The sequence below is a fragment of the Rhodnius prolixus genome, unplaced genomic scaffold (genome assembly GCF_049639745.1).
Source record: "Rhodnius prolixus isolate KJV_2025 unplaced genomic scaffold, Rpr scaffold_3, whole genome shotgun sequence".
NCBI classification, from domain to species: Eukaryota; Metazoa; Arthropoda; class Insecta; order Hemiptera; family Reduviidae; genus Rhodnius; species Rhodnius prolixus.
The window spans coordinates 33,020,097-33,042,967 of NW_027411603.1; the positions used below are offsets into that span (position 1 = coordinate 33,020,097).

A 22,871-nucleotide genomic window follows, 5' to 3' on the forward strand; every position below is an offset into this window, starting at 1 on the left:
AGAGAAATAAAATTCGGTCCAGGTCCACCTCCCACTAGAGTGACCAGACGTTAGGTCTGTATCCCTGCCTATATATACTTGTGATGGACGCTAAATACAATGCACTGGTATCAACGCCTACCTCGGACATCATGAAAACAACTGTACGTATCCCGAATTTTAATTTTTTATTGTAATATTTTAATTATCTATTTTGCACAGAATCTTTAAGAATGACTCATATTGGTTTGATATTTTAAAGTAGCTTTGAAATTATTTAACTTCCCTTACAGAATTTCGCTTCTACAGTTTATTAAAAAATTACATTGAATAAAAAATGGGAAATTGGTTTATTTATAGCTTAATATTAATCTGAGAAAAGTTTTTTATTGAACTCTGAAACTTTCAGCACAACCCCTTTCATTACCACTATGATTATTATATGATTATTAAATCATTTTGCATTTAATATTTTGAAATCAATCAATCTTAAGTATTTTACACTCAAATTAAATCTTAATTCCCCTTTTTTTACAATTAAACGTTCAATTAGAATATAGAAACTTATTTGGAAAAGAAATATTAACATATTTTTTTTAGACAAACTAAAAATAGGCCTACTATAAAACTAGAATTGTATCCACAAGAGTACAACAATTTTTAACTTCTGAAAATTTGGTTTAGCCCGCAAAGTGCAGGGTAATATCGTTGATTTCATCTTATGGCATCTTATAAATTATTTATTCTTACACCCAAATACAGTACATAAAATTGTACTTTATAGTTTTCTTTGATTTTACGAAATTTTGCTAATATTTTTACTATTTGTAAAATTGATTTGTCCACGACACCTGATCGGTAAGCCCTGCATTATAAAAATAGGCGATTACATTACTTACTTAATTTGCAATAAGTCATTCTATAATTCTCCCTCATTCAGTCGGTAAACAAACTGAATTTTGAACTATTTTAAATTGAAATCCGGCAATTACAAAACAGATAAATCAACCTCTAAAAGTATGAAAATTTATTAAAATTTAAATTTCCTCTGCTGTAAATGTACGAGTATAATCTTAAAAATGAATGAATAACTTAAGGTATTCCTTGAAAACTATTAAAAAACTATCTTTTCTTTAATTGAAGTCTTGCATTATAAATGAACCTTACAGCAGACGTCTGTAGCCGTGCTGTATTTTTCAATTTTCGAGTGAAAAATACCCTTTAAACTTTGCTATAAATTAGTTGTTCAAACTAAATACTTTAATACGTGTTAAAAGTGGCGAATTCAAGAAAATAACCATCCCAAAAATCCCCTTTAACTACCCCCTATTTTTTTAATATCTATTTAATTAATATCGTAGATTAATAATAGAACCATTAATCTTTTAAGAGAAAAATCTTGAAAAGTTAAAATAAAATTTCTATTAGAAGTAATGTCTTGTTAAGTCGCAATCAAATGCTCGTATATAATTCAATTTTCTCAAAATATTTTATTTAAACTGATATCTGTAATCAGAGGAGTTCACTAAGTCTAATTGAAAGCAAATATGCTTCTGACAACTTCTGAGTGGAGGTGAAATTGGGAAGTTTATTTTTTCACACCAATTCTTTAGTTTCGTCATCAACTGCTAATATTTAATGTAAGGGATTCCCAAAGTTTGAAAAAGAATTTATCTGGTTTGAAAATACCAAAAAAAAAAAAAACTTTTAATGATTCACAGTAAATTTTGATGAAATGTAAAACTTTTAAAATGAACAATTTATAGCAAAATTATTAATTAATAAAAATATTAAATTCATTAAATCATTTTAAAATAAAACTAAAATTTAAGATCAGATTAGAAGATTGACAGATTCTGTCCAATCTAGACTCTCTTCAAAAACACATTGTCGTTCATCTGTTTGTTAGAAACACAAGTTTCTGAACGTTTTAGCCAAGAACTTCTTCAGAATTGTGGTTGACCCTGAACATCCGCAAGTGGACTGTGAAAGAATTAAAAATAAAATTGAACAAAGAAAGTCGCCATTCTTTTATTAACTTCATTTTTGTTTTGTTTTCAGTTTTAATTAAAGCGTTAATTCAGTTTATACTAATTATTTTAAACACGAAGCCAACTGCTTTCAGATATAACCTCGTCGTTTTTCTTTACATTATAATTATTTATTTATAACAATAGTGAACTTCTTTTTCCAGATCTTTCTAGCAGCACTTTGTGCAGTTTGTTGGGCCAGACCCCAAGACAGATACAATCCTAAAATTAAATATAATCCACCTATTGAACAACACCTGCAAACAAGGCCAGTCAAACCAATCGCCATACTCAGTCAGTCGTCACAATTCAATTTTGATGGGAACTTCAACTACGAGTAAATCATAGAACTTGTCAATACTTATTCTTTTCATTTAAGAATTCCAATTATATTTATTTTGTATTCATATATTTTTTTTTTCAAATTAAGTTTCCAATCAGAAAACGGCATATCATCACAAGCAGCTGGATCAGTTAAAAGCCTTGGACCAGAGGAGCAGGCTCAGATAATGCAAGGCAGCTACAGCTACACAGCTCCGGACGGTACCCCAATATCGGCCAGTTGGTACGCCGATGAAACTGGTTTCCATGTAGAAGGTGCTCATCTGCCGACATCACCGCCAATACCTGCTGCTATCGCTAAATCGCTAGAGTATATTAGATCATTACCACCTGCTAAAGAAAATCAATATTATAATTATAATTAAATAAAATGTAAATATTGTTTTTGTTTTAATGAACGCACTGACGAGTTCAATTTGTACCTATTAGTTTTTAATAAATGATCGCAATCAAACAACTTAAATTGATTATTTATTTTCTTTTTTAAATTTAAGTCTGCATTTTTCCTAAGTCTACCTGAACCGCTAATGTGCTGAGCTGAATGGCATTTCTCCTTAAAGGATACAAAAACAACAACTTTAACTTATAGGATGAAAAAGTAAATGCCAGTTTCAGTCATTATAAAATTTATTTTTCCGTGAACAGACAAGACAGAAGACACACCAACCCTGTAATGTAAAAATATTACTTTGTAAACTAGCCCTGAAGATGACCTAGTCCCTAGGTCGAAAGCTCGGCAGAATAAAGTTTATAATGACTGAAACTGGCATTTACTTTTTCATCCTATTGAAACTATGAATCAGTCACCAAAAATAATGAACAACAACTTTAACTAAATTTCTACATGAAAGTAATTAATTATTTGTCACTTAATTAAGTGACATAATAAATCATAATTATGATTTATATTTTGGCAAAACTTGGGTTCCAAATAATCTATTTTAACTTCCTATTGGAAACTAAATATAATTTTATATGATTTCATAAAAGCCTGAAATAACCATTCAGAAACTCAGTAGAAATGATTTCTCATTAAAAATCAATACTTCTGAATACGATCCTAATTATTGTGATCTAGCAGAAATGCAAAATAATATTGAATGGCCTGACATACAATTTAAAGGGATTGAATGATATAATCTAATATAATTATCTAATCTAATATAATAGTCCAATATCCTATTATTATTGGACTCAGTAATAGCACAAAAATAAACGTTTAATGATCAATATTAAGCATATGATTAAGCTCTTTGTTCCTATATATGTATATCACAATATATATTTTAATTTTAATTTAATTAAAAATTATAATGCCCACATTATAATTGTGTGTGGCCTGGATCGAAGTGAATCAAGATTTAGGGGCGCTAATAAATAAATGTTAAATAAATATCAATGCACCAATTATAATAATAATAGAGAAGGGAAGGGATTAGCTATGAGGTTAGCATACTGGACTCCCACGCGGAGGTCCCGGGTTCGAATCCAGCAGCTGACCCTTAGATTTTCTCTTCCTAGGAGCTTCTTACAGCTCACTGTCCGGTGATGGACAGTGTTGTCTGTAACAAGAGAACACTGTCCGGAGGCCGGCAGTGCACTGGAAAAAGCTCCAAGCGCTAATAACCTCAGCTGTTGATGCGCTAAAAAAAAAAAAAAAATAATAATAATAATAGAAAAAAAACTAAGGGTTTAACTCAATGTTTAGTGCACAGTATTCTCGCACAATCCTAGAATAAAATCCAGCCAGCTGCTCTAAGATTTTCATTTCCAAGGAACCTCTTACAGCCCTCTTTCTGGTGAAGGCCAGTTTTGTTTGTGATGAAAGATTACTGTTCCGACGGTTGGCAGTGCATTGAAAAAAAGCTCCTGGCGCCAGTGACCTCAAGTTTTAACGCACACTTAATGTATATATATCAAAATAAAGAGTAGTTCTTTGAAGGAATTTCGAAACTTTACCATTTTCTACCTATATGTTCACATATACTTACACAGTTGATGGACATGACACTAGCGTTGTGTTTTCTAAATAGTTATTTTTTCATCCTTCTACTTACGAAGGCCTAACAAATAATTACAAAATTAGTTTAGTCTTTTAGATTTAAAACATTCTTTTCTTTAAAGCTTCAAATAGTTAATTTTTTGACTAACGATCCTTCACTTGAAAACTTTTAAAGTAATTCTAAAACTCAAACTCCCTGAAATTGATTCTAATAGATCAAATAATTACACTAAAATGCCTGCCCTTAAATGTTCACTTGCTAGAAGCCTCTTACAGCACATAGACAGTATTTTCTGTAACGAGAGGCTGGCTGATCGCTGAAAAAGGCTTCAGGCACCAATGATCATTCATCATTTTCTCTTCAGTTTTGTTGCCACTTTTTTAACAGTAGAAAACGAATTGCTGCAATTAAAATTCAATTAAAATTCAATTTAAGTGCTCGAACCTTCAGCACTATTAGCGCCTGTCCCTTTTACAGCTTTAAAAGTCTGGTTATATTTGTTTAAATATATCTTCACTTGGCAATGTGCTGTACGTGAAATATTGTTTTCGTCATTAGATCACAAAATCACGCTTTAACCAGTTAACTGTTTATAACGAAGATATTCGTCATGAAAGAAGTGTAAAATTTTGTGTTATAACGAGTATATTCGTCATGCGTTTTCAAGTAGTGACACCATCGGCAGTTAATTTTACAATTTTAGTTAAAACTAATATATATTCGTCAATTTATTTTTGGTTCCTATTTATGTAAATATAAATAAATGAATAAATGTACAAAAAATAAATAACGAAAAAATAAAATATAAGTCACTTCATTGCAACCCAATTTCATATCAAACATGAACGGTTTGACGAATATATTCGTCATCGCTTATTTTTGTACGACGCACGTAGGGGACACATTTTCCAACATGGTCGAAACAGTTAACTGGTTAAAACAGATCACAGAACCGATGTTCTTTATTTCGACCAGTTATTAGAAAATCGAAATATGGCAGATAAGATGTTGTTTAACAATATTTAATTACAAAATATGTCTTAATTTATTCAATCAATTTGTAACCAGCCTCTTAGCTCTTTCAATCTAAAAAATAATAAACTAATCAAAAAATTTAAAAAAAAAATAAAAACACTAAAGAAAAGCACTTTCCAAATGTTAATGAAAACGAAACTTTAAATGTGCCATTATTAGGAAATATTTAACGGAATAATGAAGTAACATTATGGATGGAAAACAATGGAGACGGTGTATTGTTCATAATCAGGTAGAATGAAAGTGAGACTGGATGAGATAGATATCTGGTCGACAATGTGGAAATTCCATTTTATAGATAAGAGGTGAAGGCCAAATTGTAATGTATGGATTTGTAAAGCAATCCATTTTCTTTTAATTGTTTTAGGTAAAGAAATTGCCGTATAATATAATGTATACCATAAGGCCCTTACACTTTTTGAAGTTTTTCAGCGTTTTGTTTACCTTGGAGCTGATATTAATAGCGAGGACAATCGTGGCAGTTAAAAGAGGTTATTTCAGTCTGATTTAAAGTTTTAAGAGAACTCTTCATTCCTAGAAAAAGAAAACCTAAAACTTTAACTATATTTTGACAAAACCTGTTTGTTAAGGTGCAGTGTCCAGGGCACTAAAAGATACAGATCAGAAGGCGTTGAGAAACTTTGGAAAACAAACACAAAATCTTAAAAAAGTACATGATCTGAAATAGTTTAACTAATCCATGCATTTAGCCTTATCTTTAATTGAACTAATGCAATAGGTTGCTTTAATTAAGGAGCACAAATTAAAAGAAATGCCGTGAGCTTAGTATATCTAACGGCGAACTGCATAAGCTACGATTGCAAAAATACAGGAATACACCTGGCGAAATGATATGCGGAATTCACTTACGATAATTTTCTTTGTATTATGTCCGCTCTGCAGCTAGAACAGCGATTGTGAGTTTTAAGTAACATTATTTAATTGCTACTTGCAACAGGCTACACTTGAGGTCTTACGTGGATGGTAGCTTGCCATAGAGTAGTGATGGCACTACCTGCGCAAGCTTTTTTACTGACCCACAATTGCGAGACAACCATTTGTTTGTGTACACGGGTTGATTTAGATTTTCTAATTGTGTGGATAATTTATATTCTATCTGTATTTTTTTCAATCACTCATTGACACAAAAGCAATTTAAATGCTATATATTACAGTTCATTATCATTACAGTTCTAAAACGCAAATGACGACAAATGCTTTTGTAGAATTTGAATAAAGCAAAAGTGTTTACAAAATATCAAATAAAATGTATAATTTTACTCATATTTTGTTGGTTAAAAAAATCGACAAACCAAAGCAAACCACCATATTTAGATTTTTCTTCAGATAAAACACACTTTTGTAAGGTCTTTTTCAGTTAAGTTTGTAAAAAGAGACTTCCATAGCACTTGTTTCGTCCCGTTTTACCTGTTTAACCAACTGAATTTTAAAGATGTTTAGTTTTGAAAATATTCAGTTTAAAATTTTTAAACTTAACTCTTGTGCAAATGGACATTAGTGACCGAAGAGCTACTACTAACAAAAAAAAAATGAACAAAATTTGACCCACCTCTCGAAAAGGTTCGCCATTCCTGCCATAGTGTAAGGAACTTAAATTAACTATTGAACAGTAAGGAAATAACCTTCAAGAAAGTGAGTAACTTAAGGAAGAAGAAACTCAAGAGCGGTGGCTTAACGCTTGACTTTTTGAAATACAGAAGCAACAACTTTGTCTAAATGTTAACGCAGTTCCTGAATGAAATCTATAACAAAGTAGATAATTTCTTCTAATCTCGATTATTTTTAACAGTAAATATTTAAGTTTATCAGGAATTAATCAAAAGAACCAAAACAATGTATTTATTTACTGAAAAACAGAGAGAAAACTGAGTAAAATTTAGAGCTAATTTAGTTAATCGAATTTAGCATCGAGAAAAACAGATATTAAAACAAAACAGTAAATTACGTTCGCACTATTCAAACGCTCAATGCCAACTCAGTTGAAAGCTAATTTTTCTAAAAATTCTCAGATCAAGCACTTAATAAAATCTAAGTCCGTAAATCGAACACAGAACCACAGTAAATTCTCGCCTCTGACCACTAGTCTATTGTAATGGCTAAATCCTTTTTGTAAATATAACAGACATTTCAATCAATAAAAACAGAATCCGATAAAAACAAATGAAATAAATAAAACAGGGTAAAATAAGCACCATTTTACCCAGCTTTGTTTGTAAAAAGTGATTTATTAAGTACACATTTATAAATTTTTCTAAGCGTTCTATAGTGTGATTATTCAGAAACAATATAATAGAAAGAATACGTCAATGTTTACCCTTAGATAAAACTAACTTCCTTTCTCGGATTGTTCTATTCAAAAGAGTAGTCAGAAATATGTCGCTGGTGACAGAAATTTTCATAGATGTGAACAAAAGTTCTCCTTCAGTTGCAAAAGTAATAATGTCTCTTAAAAACTAAACATAAATGATAGCTAAAAAAGAAAACTATGAATTTATAAAAATTTTATAGCAGATAAAAAATACATTAACAGGTATAAAAAAGTTTTAAACTTATAATTTTATTGTTTCTTAATACGTAATTGTTTTCTGGGATGTTTAAATATAATAATTTCAGCGATACCCCTATTATTTTCGTAAGGACAGTTTTCTAACGGAAGTGGTGGTCTTAGAATTTCTTCTCCTGCAGGTTGCACCAACTGACCAACTTCTGGCCCAAGTCCTTCTTCTGCACCTTCTATTTCAGTTTCTCCAACTTCAGCTGGTACTACTTCTTCAGTTCCTTCAACTACCTCTGGTACTACTTCTTCAGTTCCTTCAACTTCCTCTGGTACTTCTTCTTCAGTTCCTTCAACTACCTCTGGTACTACTTCTTCAGTTCCTTCAATTTCCTCTGGTACTTCTTCTTCAGTTCCTTCAACTTCCTCTGGTGCTACTTCTTTAGTTCCTTCAACTTCCTCTGGTGCTACTTCCTCAGTTCCTTCAACTTCCTCTGGTACTGCTTCTTCAGTTCCTTCAACTTCCTCTGGTACTACTTCCTCAGTTCCTTCAACTTCCTCTGGTACTTCTTCTTCAGTTCCTTCAACTACCTCTGGTACTATTTCTTCAGTTCCTTCAATTTCCTCTGGTACTTCTTCTTCAGTTCCTTCAACTTCCTCTGGTGCTACTTCTTTAGTTCCTTCAACTTCCTCTGGTGCTACTTCTTCATTTTCTTCAACTTCCTCTGGTACTTCTTCTTCAGTTTCTTTAACTTCCTCTGGTACTTCTTCTTCAGTTCCTTCAACTTCCTCTGGTACTACTTCTTCAGTTCCTTCAACTTCCTCTGGTACTTCTTCTCCAGTTTCTTCAACTTCCTCTGGTACTTCTTCTTCAGTTCCTTCAACTTCCTCTGGTACTACTTCTTCAGTTCCTTCAACTTCCTCTGGTACTTCTTCTCCAGTTCCTTCAACTTCCTCTGGTACTTCTTCTTTATTTTCTTCAACTTCCTCTGGTACTTCTTCTCCAGTTTCTTCAACTTCCTCTGGTACTTCTTCTTCAGTTTCTTCAACTTCCTCTGGTACTTCTTCTTCAGTTCCTTCAACTTCCTCTGGTACTACTTCTTCAGTTCCTTCAACTTCCTCTGGGACTACTTCTTCAATTCCTTCAACTTCCTCTGGTACTTCTTCTTCAGTTTCTTCAACTTCCTCTGGTACTTCTTCTTCAGTTTCTTCAACTTCCTCTGGTACTTCTTCTTCAGTTCCTTCAACTTCCTCTGGTACTTCTTCTTCAGTTTCTTCAACTTCCTCTGGTACTTCTTCTTCAGTTTCTTCAACTTCCTCTGGTACTTCTTCTTCAGTTCCTTCAACTTCCTCTGGCACTACTTCTTCAGTTCCTTCAACTTCCTCTGGTGCTACTTCTTCATTTTCTTCAACTTCCTCTGGTACTTCTTCTTCAGTTTCTTTAACTTCCTCTGGTACTTCTTCTTCAGTTCCTTCAACTTCCTCTGGTACTACTTCTTCAGTTCCTTCAACTTCCTCTGGTACTTCTTCTCCAGTTTCTTCAACTTCCTCTGGTACTTCTTCTTCAGTTTCTTCAACTTCCTCTGGTACTTCTTCTTCAGTTCCTTCAACTTCCTCTGGTACTACTTCTTCAGTTCCTTCAACTTCCTCTGGCACTACTTCTTCAGTTCCTTCAACTTCCTCTGGTACTTCTTCTTTATTTTCTTCAACTTCCTCTGGTACTTCTTCTTCAGTTTCTTCAACTTCCCCTGATCCTACATCCCCAGATTCTGCGGATGCTTCAGCACTCGCAGGCCCTACTTCTACTTCTTCGGCTTCTCCTGGCCCAGCTTCTTCAGTTACTTCAACTTCCTCTGGTACTAATTCTTCAGTTTCTTCATCTTCTTCTGGTGTTAATTCTTCTGGTTCTACATCCCCAAAAACTGCGGATGCTATAGCACTCAAAGGCGCTATTTTTACTTCTTCGGCTTCTTCTGGCTCTGCTTCATCAGTTCCTTCAACTTCCCCTGATCCTACATCCCCAGTAACTGCGGATGCTATAGCACTCGCTGGCCTTACTTCTACTGCTTCGGCTTCTCCTGGCACTACTTCTTCGGTTTCTCCAACCTCTTCAGTTTCTTCAGGACCAAGCTCGGCTTCTTCAAATATAGGTTCTTCTAAGCTTGCTATGGGATATCCTTCAATGTCTATTGGTACTTCTATCATTTCTTTTTCTTGTTTCTCTCCGTGTTCATTTTGGTCTTCCAAAGTTGATATATCACGCTCTTTATCGCCGCCACTACTACTTGCCATGCTTCCAGACCCTCCATATCCGAAACTAATTGCCAGCGCACCAGCTGGAAAACAAATAATCAATGTCCATTTGCTTCAGAATATAATTTTTAGTAAAAAACAGCTTTTAAAAAAGTTTAATACTCTTTAATGTAAATGCACTATTTATAATTATTTTTTTCATTATTCGCTTCATTCAACAAACAACTTAATCCCTTCCTAATGAGATTTTTATTAACAATGTATTTTGACAACACGACCGCTCTATAGCTATAACATCAATAATTGACAGTCATTAATAAGTAAGTAATTGAATAATTCTCTTCAGTACTGGGACGGCTACAAGACCGAAGAAGAGCTGAGGACTAAGATGTAAAGAGCTAATCCGAGACTGATATCTATGGGGGCATAGGAATACTAGCCTCTAGATCGAAAGTGATAATCAATCTCAGAGGCATATTTTTTTCAGATTTCCAAACAGTTTTACTAAGAGATTAATTCAAGCAGTGAGAAGCTGCCTGATTGGGCATTTAGTTGTTTTGAGTTCCTGTGAATTCAAAGCAGCGAAAGTAATGATGTGGCATCCTTTCTGGTTTGGAAGGTTACCATGAGGACCTCCCAAAAGATCTGCGTTATTCAAGGATGGGTGTTGCAATAGTGCAGCAAACAAAACATAAACGCGCAAATGATGCAATGGTGGGTGAGGAACCTATGGAAAATCTCATTATTAGCGACTTCTCAAAGACACTCCAACAAGACAATAACGAAGACTCCTGAAGGATCAATGCAGACTGATTAAACGATTCCTTGAATGAGAGGGCACTACGATAGTCCAAAAGGTTAGAGTTGGAGTCCGCAAAGCTAAGATGTGTTGTGGAGCTGAGTTCGATTCCAAATTTATGTAAGTCTTAGGTTTTAAACAATGGTTAATATGAGAAATTTATAGTAAATTAAACCGGCAGGTCGTCACCAATAAAGCTGGCCTGCAAAAATTAGACATTTTACTCTTTTTTGGGTTGGTTAAAATTAAGAATGAGTAAATTTGACAGAAATAAAAAAAAAACGAAACTATAAATATTATACTAAAATCATTGCTAAAATATAATTACTAAAATAATACTAAAATCGTTGATTAAGTTTATAAATTCAACATAATTATATTCAGAGAAAATTATTGTTTGGGGAGCTAATTATTAACTTAAAATATCAATGTAACAATGAAACAAATAATATTTAAAAATATTAATGTATTAACTTAATTTAATTAATTTATAGAGAACAGTAGAACCGTTGTAATGAAGCAGGTTACATTATTAAATAATAAACATTAACTGTTGATGCAAGTAATCCACATACCTGAGAAATGAACTTCATGGAGGAGGAGAAGTGACACCACTAAAACTACGATACCTTTCATTGTAAATCAGTAATAAATAAATTATGTTCTATATTCGCTTACAAGTATTTATATGAACTAAAAACCGTATTTATAAAAAAATGTTTAACTATTTTAGTATCTAATCATGTCAGTTCATTTCAAAGCTTGTCATTTTAACTACCAATTTCGCCCTAGTTATTGTACAAATAAGTGACAAGCACTATTTCCCATTTAAGAATGTAATATGCAATTTTTATTGATAACTGAAGTCATCATTTTTATATTTTGTTATCTTTAATGTATTTGGCGAGAATGTTGTTTTATTTTTATAAATAATAAAAATTTTAAGCTTGATCAAGGAATGTTAAAACATTCTAGTATATATAATAAATCTTTTTCGCATTAGTACAAGTTTAGATACAAAGAAAATGTATTAAATTACTTCAGTCTTGAAATTCAGAGGTAATACTTGTCAAGAAGTCTCAATCCATGGCTAACAATGATTGCTAAAGTATTTTTCATTGTTCATATTTTTCCTTAGTGTAATACGAAAACATAAGTGAAGTCGAAAACTCTACACCTACCTCTAATGATGGATGAAAGGCCGATCAGGAAGACAGTAAACATCGTGCTTCGATGGATAAAATCAGTGACATTAAAAAATTTGTCAAATATTAAATAAATATTCCTTGACTGTTTAGCAATAAAAGTACGAGGGTCGTTTGAAAAGTCCGTGCAAAAATAAAAACTACTTAATTTTTTGGGGTAAACCTTTTTTATTTTTCAACATAGTCTCCTTTTAGGCTTATACACTTCGTCCAACGCTGCTCTAGTTTGTTGATCTCTTCCGAATAATAGGATTTGTCCAAGTCTGAAAAATAGCCATTCGTTTCTGCAATCACCTCCTCGTTTGAATAAAATCTTTTTCCCGCCTGCCATTTCTTCATATTGGGGAACAAATGGTAGTCCGAGGGAGCCAAGTCTGGAGAATAGGGGGGATGTGAAACGAGATGGAACCCTATTTCCATTAATTTTGCGACCACAACTGCGGAGGTGTGAGCTGGTGCGTTGTCGTGATGGAAAAGGACTTTTTTGTGGGCCAATCGTGGGCGTTTTTCTTGCAGCTCGGTTTTCAAACGGTCCAATAACGATGAATAATATGCACCTGTAATAGTTTTACCCTTTTCCAGATAGTCGATGAGGATTATTCCTTGCGAATCCCAAAAGACAGTCGCCATAATCTTTCCGGCCGAAGGAACGGTCTTCGCCTTTTTTGGCGCAGATTCCCCCTTGGTAACCCATTGTTTAGATTGTTCTTTGGTCTCAGGAGTGTAGTGATGTATCCATGTTTCATCCACAGTGACGAAACGACGCTTAAAGTCCTGCGGATTCTTCTGGAACAGCTGCAAACCGTCCTTGCAACACTTCACACGATTTCGTTTTTGGTCAAACGTGAGCAATCGCGGCACCCATCTTGCGGATAGCTTTGTCATGTCCAAATGTTGATGCAAAATATTATGTACCCGTTCATTCGAGATGCCCACAGCACTAGCAATCTCACGCACCTTCACTCTTCTGTCATCCATCACCATATCATGGATTTTATCAATGATTTCTGGAGTAGTAACCTCAACAGGGCGTCCAGAACGTTCAGCGTCACTTGTGCCTATATGGCCACTCCGAAAATTTTGAAACCACTTATAAACTGTTCTAATCGAAGGTGCAGAGTCACCATAATGTTTATCAAGCTTCTCTTTAGTCTCCTGAGGCGTTTTGCCTTTCATAAAGTAGTGTTTAATCAACACACGAAATTCTTTTTCGTCCATTTTTTGAAAATCACTCGACTTCCTCGATTCTAACGAATGCCAAACACAAAGAAATAGACCGATCTGGCTGAAACTTGGTGTGTGTTCTTCCAAGAGATGCTACTAACTAAACATAACCTCGATACGCGCCAGTAGTGCTATCTCTCTGACTTTGCACGGACTTTTCAAACGACCCTCGTATAATTTCATCTGATTAGCACTCAGATTTCTATCTTTGTTAAGGTTCATTTAATGCAGTAGATTAAGTAGTTAGTTTTCCATTCCCTGCAGTTTTAAGAACAGGAGTTTAACTTTTATGTTTTAGATTAGAGTTGAGTTGGATGGTGGCAAATGTTGATGTTTGTGCTATCTGCCATTTGTTATAGCAAGTGATGATTACTGCAAAGTAAATAACTGTATTGTTTTGAACAAAGCCGTCATTTTTTGGACTATCTTAGGTTTGATGAATAGAAATTGTATTAATTTTGTCCATCATAGCAGGGTTTTTTTTGTTTGTGTCTGGTTTCTGTTGCATACCAAAAGATTCATAGTGTAAGTTAATTCTTTACAACAAAGAATTGAAACAATCAACTAGTACTATTTAAAATAGAAATACAAACTGTATAAAAGGAGGTTTCAGGCTGCAGTGCCTATATACTCTCCACAACCTTAATATTTAATTGGTAATCCGTCCAAACTTACTTACTAAGGCGGAAAAAAAAAACATAAAAAAACCTTACTACATGGAGTTAATTAAAACAAGATATGCTTTAGCCTTTTGTGCTTGTATTTTTTATAATTAAGAGAACTTAAGTTATAGTCTTCAATACTTCTTACATACGGGTAGAGAATTTTTCAGTAGCCCTATAGATAAATGTAGACATGCTGGCAACATCAAGTGCTACATGCATGTAGTCTATGGGTGTACACCGGGGATATGACCCAACCAGCCTTAAGCATTTATTTTGGACTCTTTGTAACTTCCCGTAGTTGGTACGACAAGTATTGGACCATACAGGGGCTGCATATAAGAGTATGGGACGGATGTAGAGATAATAAATTAGTTTATTTATTAAGAAAATCTATGCTAGAGTTGCGGTTTAAGAGATGAAATAGATTGTACATAACACCTATTGCTTTATCTCAAACTTTATTCATGTGTTCGGTGGAAGTTAGTTTAGAGGCTAACACCAACCCCAGGTACTTAACTTCCTTACTCCACGGAAGGGAGTTACCGTTAATTTGAACAAAACTCCTCACTACTGGCCTACGTCGTGTAAAAAAACAATCAACGATATTATCCAACACTGAGGACTTAATAAAATTTTGAATAGAGATTTATGTCTTCTTCAAGAGTATGCTGATAAAACAGAATGTGCAAAGAATCCTTTTTTCTTTGATATTCAAGACATTCGAACTTCTATAAACGAGGGATCCCAAGTTTCGCCATCCTTATGTTCACAACTTTACCCAGTCACCAAGTACAGTCATACTGTTTATGCCGCTACCATCTTCAGTAAAACCTAATCCTTGATCGCATTCCAAATTCTAAACACGTTTTAGAAATGTTCGATACCTCAACATCTTGTACTAAAAAATGGAATACGCCGAGAATTCTAATATGCCTATTAATGGACAATAAAATACATTTATATTGTTATACTATTCACGGAAGTTTGATTTATTTTTCTAACAACTCTTGTCATTTTCTCAACAACAGAAATTAATAATATTTTGGGAGCGCCCTGACCTTGTTAATACATTATTAATCTTCCCCTACAACATTCTCAATACATATATAAACAATGATTTTTGTTTAAAATAAAATATAATATTTATTTCAATTGTTTTGGTTATGCTGTCCCAGAAAATGATTTTATTTGTGAGTAAAGTTTAGTTTGTAACAGGGCTTACCCATTACATTCTCTTTTAATTCACACTGAATAACTTATTTTTAATATGGTTCTCTTATCATGATCAGGTGATAGTGGCCGGCATTGTGAACGCAGCAATGCCAGCACAACAAGAACTAACGATGGACAACAGAGGGAAAGTTGTGACAGCTTACTTTGACCAAACTTCGACAGCTTATTTTCGGCCACCACAATTGATTCTATCATCACCACCAAGCGCTGTATCAGTAATGCAGCCGGGCCATTATATTCGACCAGCTGTACAGCCGACAACTATAAGTTTTTTACCACAACCCTCACTACAATATGATCCAGCTAGGCCTTTACAAATAATTAGGGCAGTTCAACGAGGCAAACATATTCCAATATTAAGAATGGCTTCAGATTTTAATTTTGATGGTACTTTTAACTATGCGTAAGTTTAATTTATTTTATTTTTATTTTTCATACATATCATGTTTTCAATTACAGTCATGATAGACGTGAAATTTTATGATCTGCTTTCCTAATTCAAATAACAAAAAGTAACAGATTTGCGTGATTTCAACGGGAAAAAAATAAAATACATCTGCTTAGATTGGGTCAGAAGAAGTTCGCCAAGTTCTATTGTAAATAATGGCCTACGGCCTTTAATGAAAACTGATTTCCCAAATATTATTGAAGAAACCATCATTTAAAGAAGTAATTGGTTGTTAAATTCTAGATAATATCCAATCCGAGGGAAGGGATTAGCTGTGAGGTTAGCATACTGGACTCCCACGCGGAGGTCCCGGGTTCGAATCCAGCAGCTGACCCTTAGATTTTCTCTTCCTAGGAGCTTCTTACAGCTCACTGTCCGGTGATGGACAGTGTTGTCTGTAACGAGAGAACACTGTCCGGAGGCCGGCAGTGCACTGGAAAATGCTCCGGGCGCTAATAACCTCAGCTGTTGATGCGCAAAAAAAAAAAAAAAAAAAAAAATATCCAATCCGGGCGATAACTCTGGTAACGATAAACTAGTTCGGACAGTAACTTTGTGGGTAACCACCTTGACATTGATCTTCTCAATCCGAGATCAATAAGGCCACAGGTTCTGCACAGCTGTTCTATAATCATACACCTAATTCTAGATTAGATTAGATTAGATTCTAATAGGGCGGCCCTTAAGGCCTACGCCACTGCGACCCCTTTGGATCTATTGTGGTTCTCCAACTTTAGAGCTCGCCCTCCAGAACTGTCCGTTTAATCAGACTCTTCATTCTGGAGTGCGACTCTTAGCTAAAGCTCAAAGGCCTTGGTTTTTCCTCCCTGAGATGTAACATCCTTAGCCAGACAAGCCCCTCACACTGACACAACACGTGCAGTGCCGTTTCCTCCTCTTCCTGACAGAACCTACAGAGGCTATCATCTGCCAGACGCATGTGTTTTCTGAGCCTACAGTGGCCGGTTAATAGGCCTACAATTATCCTTATAGTACTACGGCCTTAACGGATTAATTCTGCAGTCAGCCTTGGCGAATAGCCCGTTATGAACTCCTTCGCCTGTCTCTGTCCTGTGGTAGCAAGCCACCACTTCTGAGACCTAGTCTGCACTCATAGTTTAATGGCCGCAGTGTTAAGACACTTTGAGGCCCCAAAATATTGAGCTGGTATGAAGCGATAGCTCGCACAGCCGCCTGGCTGTCCGAGAAAATCACGACATTAGAACTAGTTATTCCTCGTCCAACAATCTCGGCAGCACAGAACCTAATTGAAACTAGCTCTAACTAACTAACCGAAGCCAGTTTTCCTAGGCTAACCGAAAACCTACATTTCGGCTTCACCCCGTGCACTCCCGCTCCTACCCCTTCTTCTGTTCTGGAGCCGTCCGGGTACCACATTGAGTCCCCCACCACTGGTGAATCGACACCTAATTCCATGAGATGTTTTAAGATAGAAACCAATTATAAATTTTAATTCTAATGCACACTTCCACTGCAATTTCAGTTTACCAGCATGATTATCAGGTTTGTTACCACAAAACTTTTGGAAATGTATTTAATAAAAACCTTTATTATTTATATTTCATTGCTTTCTATATAAAGTATAACATATTAACACAGGGGGTCACTGCTTCCTAGTTCCTTTTCAGCTCACTTTCAGGTTCTTTCGTTACAAGCAAGCACATCCAAGCAGCAGTGTGATATCATCTGATATTATACCATCAGACTAAAAAAATAATCTTTCAGATATGAAACTGGAAATGGAATAAGCTTGCAGACAATCGGCACTTTAAAGGATATCGGACAAGACAGGCGAGCACAAGTGATGCACGGCACTTACTCTTATATATCCCCTGATGGTACTCCAATCAAAACAACATGGTACGCTGATGAGACTGGCTTCCATGCTGAAGGCGCTCATCTACCAACACCTCCGCCAATACCAGAAATCATTGCAAGTTCCATTGAGTTTAATAAAAATACATCCCCAACTGCAATACTATTACCTGGAAAATAACAACAAAAACAAAATTAATGTTATCTTTGCAATTCAATAATTGATATAATTTAAGTTGGGAAGTTGCAATCTACTGTTAAATTAAAAGTTAAATATTTGTATTGTTTAAAATATATCTTTTGATCATTTTATTTGGAAATGGAAAATTCTCTTTGAAAAAAATCCTCTAATTGTTTAATTTTAGACATTATTATTGAATATATTATTCTGAAATGTATTATTCTTGTCGATCAATGCAATTGTGGAATCACATGCGACTGAAATAATCAAATTTATTGAAATATTCTTCATTAAATCAATTCTTGGTTTACTAAAGCAATGCTTCAGCGAAACTTCTCCATAATGATGATTACAAATACAGAAGTGTATTAGAAGATTATTATTATTGTTATTATTATTATTTATTAATTAGTATTATTATTATTATTATTATTAAGTGCAGTGTAGTTGGCATAAATTATATCTATTATATATAAAAATTTCGTGCAGGAGGAATTACACACAATAATTTTCATTAAACATAAAAAATTGAACAATTTTATGAATTTTTAATTTTATTTTAATTTTTCAACATTATTTCCAGATTTTTGGAGCAAGTACCATCCTCTACTGTGGCCATAGATCTTTCTTGGCCTACTCTTCTTTCTCTGTTTTCTCCGGTAAGGTGACCGAGTCATCTAACGAAAATTCATCCCCTCTATCGCCAAATCTAACTTTTAATAATTTCTCCTTTTTAAACTTCTTTACAGTATTAACTGGAATTTCTATAACTTCTAGTTCCTTTTTCGGTTCTTCATCAATTACATTTTCTCTGTATTTCTTAATCCCCTTTTCTGTTTCTGAATCTACTGGCTCGTTAAAAAATATCCATTTTCTGACTTCTGCGTTGAAAGCTAAGTTTCTTATATTATAAAGGCAACCGCCAGCAGCTAACTGTAGGTCGTCATTGTCAATCAATAAATATTTTAGCAGTATCTGGAAATGAAAATTTAAAATAAGAAAACTAATATGAATGACTGCTTTCAGAAATTTATTCAAAGAGCGAACAGATTTGGAGGGAGAAACCATTGTTATATAAACTAGGGATGGGCAATTTACGCTATAGAGATTTGCTAAGTTCAATGTCATTATAAACATCTTACATAATTTTAAAAACTTCTTATTTTATTGAATAAAAATAATACATAATCACATATTGGGTTTTCAAGACATGTAAGGAACACCCTGCATGTTTAATTGAGGCTTTAGTTAGCCTAAGATAAATCCTTTGAGATTGGTTGCTATTCCTACTAGGGATTGGGGCGACCAAGCCGAGGGAGGAGTTATGTCTGTGCACAAGACATCCAGCTATACGTACAATAAAATCGATTCCAGACGAAGGAAAAATCCATTCTATTATTAGGAACAATCGAATGGACAGAAAATGCTTCAGGTGAAAGAATTGTTATTAACCAGCAGCTATCCAACAAAATCCACCTGATAAATTTAACCTAATAAAAACTGTTAGGAAAGCCACAAATATTTCTTGCTTGCTTATTTTTTACTCAGTTTTACAAAATTTCACAATCACAATCATTGTTAAGCCATTAATAACTTTAAAAAAATAAATAAAAATTAAAAAAAATCGTATCCGTAAGAAAATACTGACGTAAGCAAGACTGGGCAAGGGCATGTATATACATATAAGCACATATATGTATACATATAACCACAAAGGATAGGTAACATCTTATAACCTAAATTTACTAGTTAATGTAGCGTTGATTTACTTACATCTGCCACTCCGTTTGAGTGCATTATCACGCAATTTATTGGATCTTCGCTCAATTTCCAAAGGGCGTAGGCTGCAGAAATTTTAACATCGAGAACATCAGATTTCAAATCATTTATAACAATTGGTATGTAACCATCACGGCCAATTTGGAAGTTAAGTAAACGATGAGTTCCAAGACTGGCTATTAAATAGCAGAGAGCAGCACGTATTTTAGGGTAAGTCTATAAAAACATACAAACATTATGAAATCTCTAGTAAATATCTAAATTTACTGTAATTGATCCAAACGAAATCACATAGCCCTTAATACCAAATATAACTAGCTGAACATTGATAGAGCACACCTTCATTTTTTCTAATCTAAGCAACAAGAGTTCGTCCCATTTGCCCATCTAGAGCTAGTGTTCCTTGAAAGAAGTTTGGCCAGCTCCGTTGCTATTATTCTAGAAAAATCTACCGTCTATTTCTATTTAACATCTATGTTCCCAAAGCTTCTCTAGATCCTATTTGGAAAATGAACAACTCGTTTCTCGTTACTACCTTTTTACTAATATTTTCCAGGATTTCTCGATTTTGCTTCCCGCCATCATATATCTGCATATTTTATATTTCACTTTTCTCTAATCGATTAATTTCCAAAACAGATATTAATAAATGTCACACACGCGTAAGAAAAAAATGCTATTATTGATTTTATTGTGTTCAAGTCTGAAGACGCGTTAGGCACTTATTAGACCAACTTCATAGGATGAAGTGTACTGAGAAGGCTCTAGGTTTCAGTATTTTTGTACAATGAAGGCAAGCGTATGAAATATTGGAAATAGGAGGATAAAAAAGTGGAAGGTTTCCAGTTCGGGCCCTGTTTACAAGTAAAACTATTAAAATTTGGGTATACAAAATAATAATAATGATGACAAGTAGGGACGGTTACAGTATTGGATTCCCAGGGGTTCGAATCCATCAGCTGAGCCTTAGAACCTTAGTGTAGCCGCTTTCTACAGCTCACTGTCCGGCGATGGACAGTGTTGTCTGTAACGAGAGAACACTTTCCGGAGGTCAGAAGTGAACTGAAAAAAAGCTCCGGGCGCCAAAACCTTACATTCGTGGGGCAAAAGTTTTCCTTAACTGTGTTAAGCGCCGAGACCGACATAAGCTATATGTTCAATTTAAAATTTAGCCTTCCCCTTAAGAGCAGAACGTCGCTTTAAAGTTACTAAGGTGAGCCCCTAACTCTGATTCATCCTGCCAAATATTTTCAGAGTTATTAGTTATAACTATTTTGGAGGTGGCCTCACATACACGGGGCTAACTCCTCTCCGATTCGATGTACATCGTCGGAAACCTCTAAAAGACACATCTATATAAAATCCTGAATCGCATGACACCTCATTCGTGTAAATTTGTTAGGGCGTTTAGGCGCTACGTTGTTTAAAAAGGTTACAAGAACAAGAACAATCTTTGAAAATACCTTCTTTGCTCATTTTCAGCAACTTTTTCTGGAAATCTATTAGATCTGGGATGTTGAAAAAAAAAAAAAAAATTGCAGTTATAAAGGGGGATTTGCCCAATGTTATGAAATAAATTTGTTAATTTTATCTTTTACAGAAAAAGAGACCAAATATATCAGAGTTAGGTGTTTTTCAACGTTACGTTTTTTGTTCCGGACAGGTTTAATGATCGCAAGTAGTTTTTCCGTTATAGCTAACACCAGAAAAAGGTAGAATTTACTTGCCTCACTTTTATTATTTTATGTTCAATACCCTTGGTTGGACAAGAGAGCACCGGGGAGCAAGGGCTAAGAAGCCTACAGTCGTAAATACTGGCGTTCCTTAAAAATATTATCTGCAGACATTGAATGATAAAAAAGAAACTTACTTCTTTGGTTAGAAAACTTAAAACTTTACTAAGTGCACCCATTGACGTTAAAATTTCCAGATTTAACTTGTCCTGTATGATTTTAGAGAGCAACAAAATCACACCAGCCAAAGTATCAGGCTCGTCAGATTGTAATAAATTCATCAGTACAAATATACCCCTACGGATACCTCTTACCACTTCAGGTGATTCCTGAAAAAAATTAATAAACTTAAGAATAATTTATCATCTAGAACCGTATTATGTAAAACAATAAAAGAAATTAGATATAGAGATCAATTTTGTGTTGATAATTCCTGGTAGAGCTACAGAAGCGCTATCCTGTGACAAAACTGTGAAGATATCCTTAATAACTAATTTCTTTGATTTTATCCATCATAGCAACACACATATTTCTTGCATCCTTGACCGGTTTCGAACTTTCATCCAATATCAGAGGCAGACTTTTCAGTTTAGCGGAGACTTCATTTACGAGGTATGGCTATTAAATATCGAGACTGATGCTGCTACACAAGAACTATGCATGCGCCAAATCCTAACGACCGACAGCTGTGCAGCGTAAAGCCTTCTCTTTCGATTGCAGCGCCACACGTGTTTGTAGAGAAATCAGTCTGACCGGAACCGTCGTTTGTGTAAGAGGTGTTAGTTTCGTTTTGCCGAAAACATGATACTACGCATGTAGTAGAGCAAAGAATTGGTAAATTTCACATGAAACTTGGTAAAACCGCTACTGAAATTTATCTTTTATTAAAAGAAATTTATGGCGATGAATGTTAAGCACGTGCGTTAGTTTTTGAGTGGTTCAAGCGTTTCCAAGATGGCCGAGAAGACGTCGGAGATGATGACCGCCCGGGTCGCCCTTCCACGTCCAAAACGGATGAAAATATCGATTATAATTAATCAACATTACTACAGTGAGGTGCTTGCTCAACTCCGTGAAAGAGTAAGGAAAAAAACGACCCGATTTGTGGAAGAACAAGTCATGAGGTTCCCCATTAAGACAACGCGCCGGCTCACACTGCATTGTCTGTCAATACGTTTCTATCCAAGTAAAACATCCCAGTTTTAGGCCATCCGCCTTATTCGCCTGACCTAGCCCCATATGACTTTTATCTGTTCCTCAAAGTCAAATCTGCATCAAAAGGAACACGATTTCAGTCGTTTGAAGCTGTGAAAGAAAAAGCGGCACGCATCATGTTGCAGGAGCTCACAGAAAAAGACTTCCTGCACTGTTTTGAACAATGGTAAATTCGCATGGAGCGTTGTTGCGATAGGGGAGGGGTGTATATTGAAGGTGATAATAACTAAATATGTATAAATTTAAAATAAAATGTTTTATAGCAATAGTCTCGTTATTTAATAGCCACACCTCGCATGTTTCCGTCCCGCATTCATTTGCTGACTTAGTGAGGGAGGTTTTATGGTGTGTATAACAATTAAAATGTTAATAAAATAAATTCATAAATACAAACCA

General features: G+C 34.6%; 4 protein-coding genes across 6 annotated transcripts in view; 2 read left to right on the forward strand and 2 right to left on the reverse strand.

The window, feature by feature from the left end:
- Positions 1–2,814, forward strand: LOC141453820 (endocuticle structural glycoprotein SgAbd-2-like). The gene is made up of 3 exons (XM_074127456.1): positions 1–143; positions 2,174–2,346; positions 2,440–2,814. The coding sequence occupies exons 1-3, from the start codon at positions 84–86 to the stop codon at positions 2,714–2,716; spliced, it is 510 nt and encodes a 169-aa protein (XP_073983557.1). The 5' UTR covers positions 1–83; the 3' UTR covers positions 2,717–2,814.
- Positions 2,457–17,711, reverse strand: LOC141453818 (uncharacterized). 2 transcript variants are annotated; one of them, XM_074127454.1, is made up of 2 exons: positions 17,572–17,711; positions 2,457–10,240 (listed from the first exon to the last, which is right to left on the reverse strand). In XM_074127454.1, the coding sequence occupies exon 2, from the start codon at positions 10,194–10,196 to the stop codon at positions 7,968–7,970; it is 2,229 nt and encodes a 742-aa protein (XP_073983555.1). In that variant the 5' UTR covers positions 10,197–10,240; positions 17,572–17,711; the 3' UTR covers positions 2,457–7,967. The 2 variants fall into 2 exon arrangements, with proteins under 2 accessions (XP_073983555.1, XP_073983554.1); XM_074127453.1 differs by lacking the exon at positions 17,572–17,711 and adding an exon at positions 11,532–11,641.
- Positions 15,137–18,603, forward strand: LOC141453819 (larval cuticle protein LCP-17-like). The gene is made up of 3 exons (XM_074127455.1): positions 15,137–15,240; positions 15,340–15,686; positions 17,478–18,603. Exons 1-3 carry the CDS (start codon positions 15,214–15,216, stop codon positions 17,746–17,748), a joined length of 645 nt encoding a protein of 214 aa, XP_073983556.1. The 5' UTR covers positions 15,137–15,213; the 3' UTR covers positions 17,749–18,603.
- LOC141453817 (outer dynein arm-docking complex subunit 2-like) overlaps positions 18,285–22,871 on the reverse strand; it is a 16,806-nt gene continuing 12,219 nt past the window's right edge. For both annotated transcript variants that reach the window (XM_074127452.1, XM_074127451.1), the window contains 3 exons: positions 21,398–21,589; positions 19,522–19,743; positions 18,285–18,723 (listed from right to left, as the gene is read on the reverse strand). In XM_074127452.1, the coding sequence (XP_073983553.1) occupies positions 18,382–18,723; positions 19,522–19,743; positions 21,398–21,589 (756 nt within the window). In that variant the 3' untranslated portion in view covers positions 18,285–18,381. The remainder of the gene's footprint in view (positions 18,724–19,521; positions 19,744–21,397; positions 21,590–22,871) is intronic.

Coding starts and splice junctions, on each gene's coding strand:
- LOC141453820 (XM_074127456.1), top strand. CDS start 84: ATGGACGCTAAATACAATGCACTGGTATCAACGCCTACCTCGGACATC. Junction 144..2,173: donor CGGACATCATGAAAACAACT/GTACGTATCCCG, acceptor TTCTTTTTCCAG/ATCTTTCTAGCAGCACTTTG. Junction 2,347..2,439: donor GATGGGAACTTCAACTACGA/GTAAATCATAGA, acceptor TTTCAAATTAAG/TTTCCAATCAGAAAACGGCA.
- LOC141453818 (XM_074127453.1), bottom strand. CDS start 11,592: ATGAAAGGTATCGTAGTTTTAGTGGTGTCACTTCTCCTCCTCCATGAA. Junction 10,241..11,531: donor CCATGAAGTTCATTTCTCAG/GTATGTGGATTA, acceptor TTTGTTTTCCAG/CTGGTGCGCTGGCAATTAGT.
- LOC141453819 (XM_074127455.1), top strand. CDS start 15,214: ATGCTGTCCCAGAAAATGATTTTATTT. Junction 15,241..15,339: donor CCCAGAAAATGATTTTATTT/GTGAGTAAAGTT, acceptor TATCATGATCAG/GTGATAGTGGCCGGCATTGT. Junction 15,687..17,477: donor GATGGTACTTTTAACTATGC/GTAAGTTTAATT, acceptor ATAATCTTTCAG/ATATGAAACTGGAAATGGAA.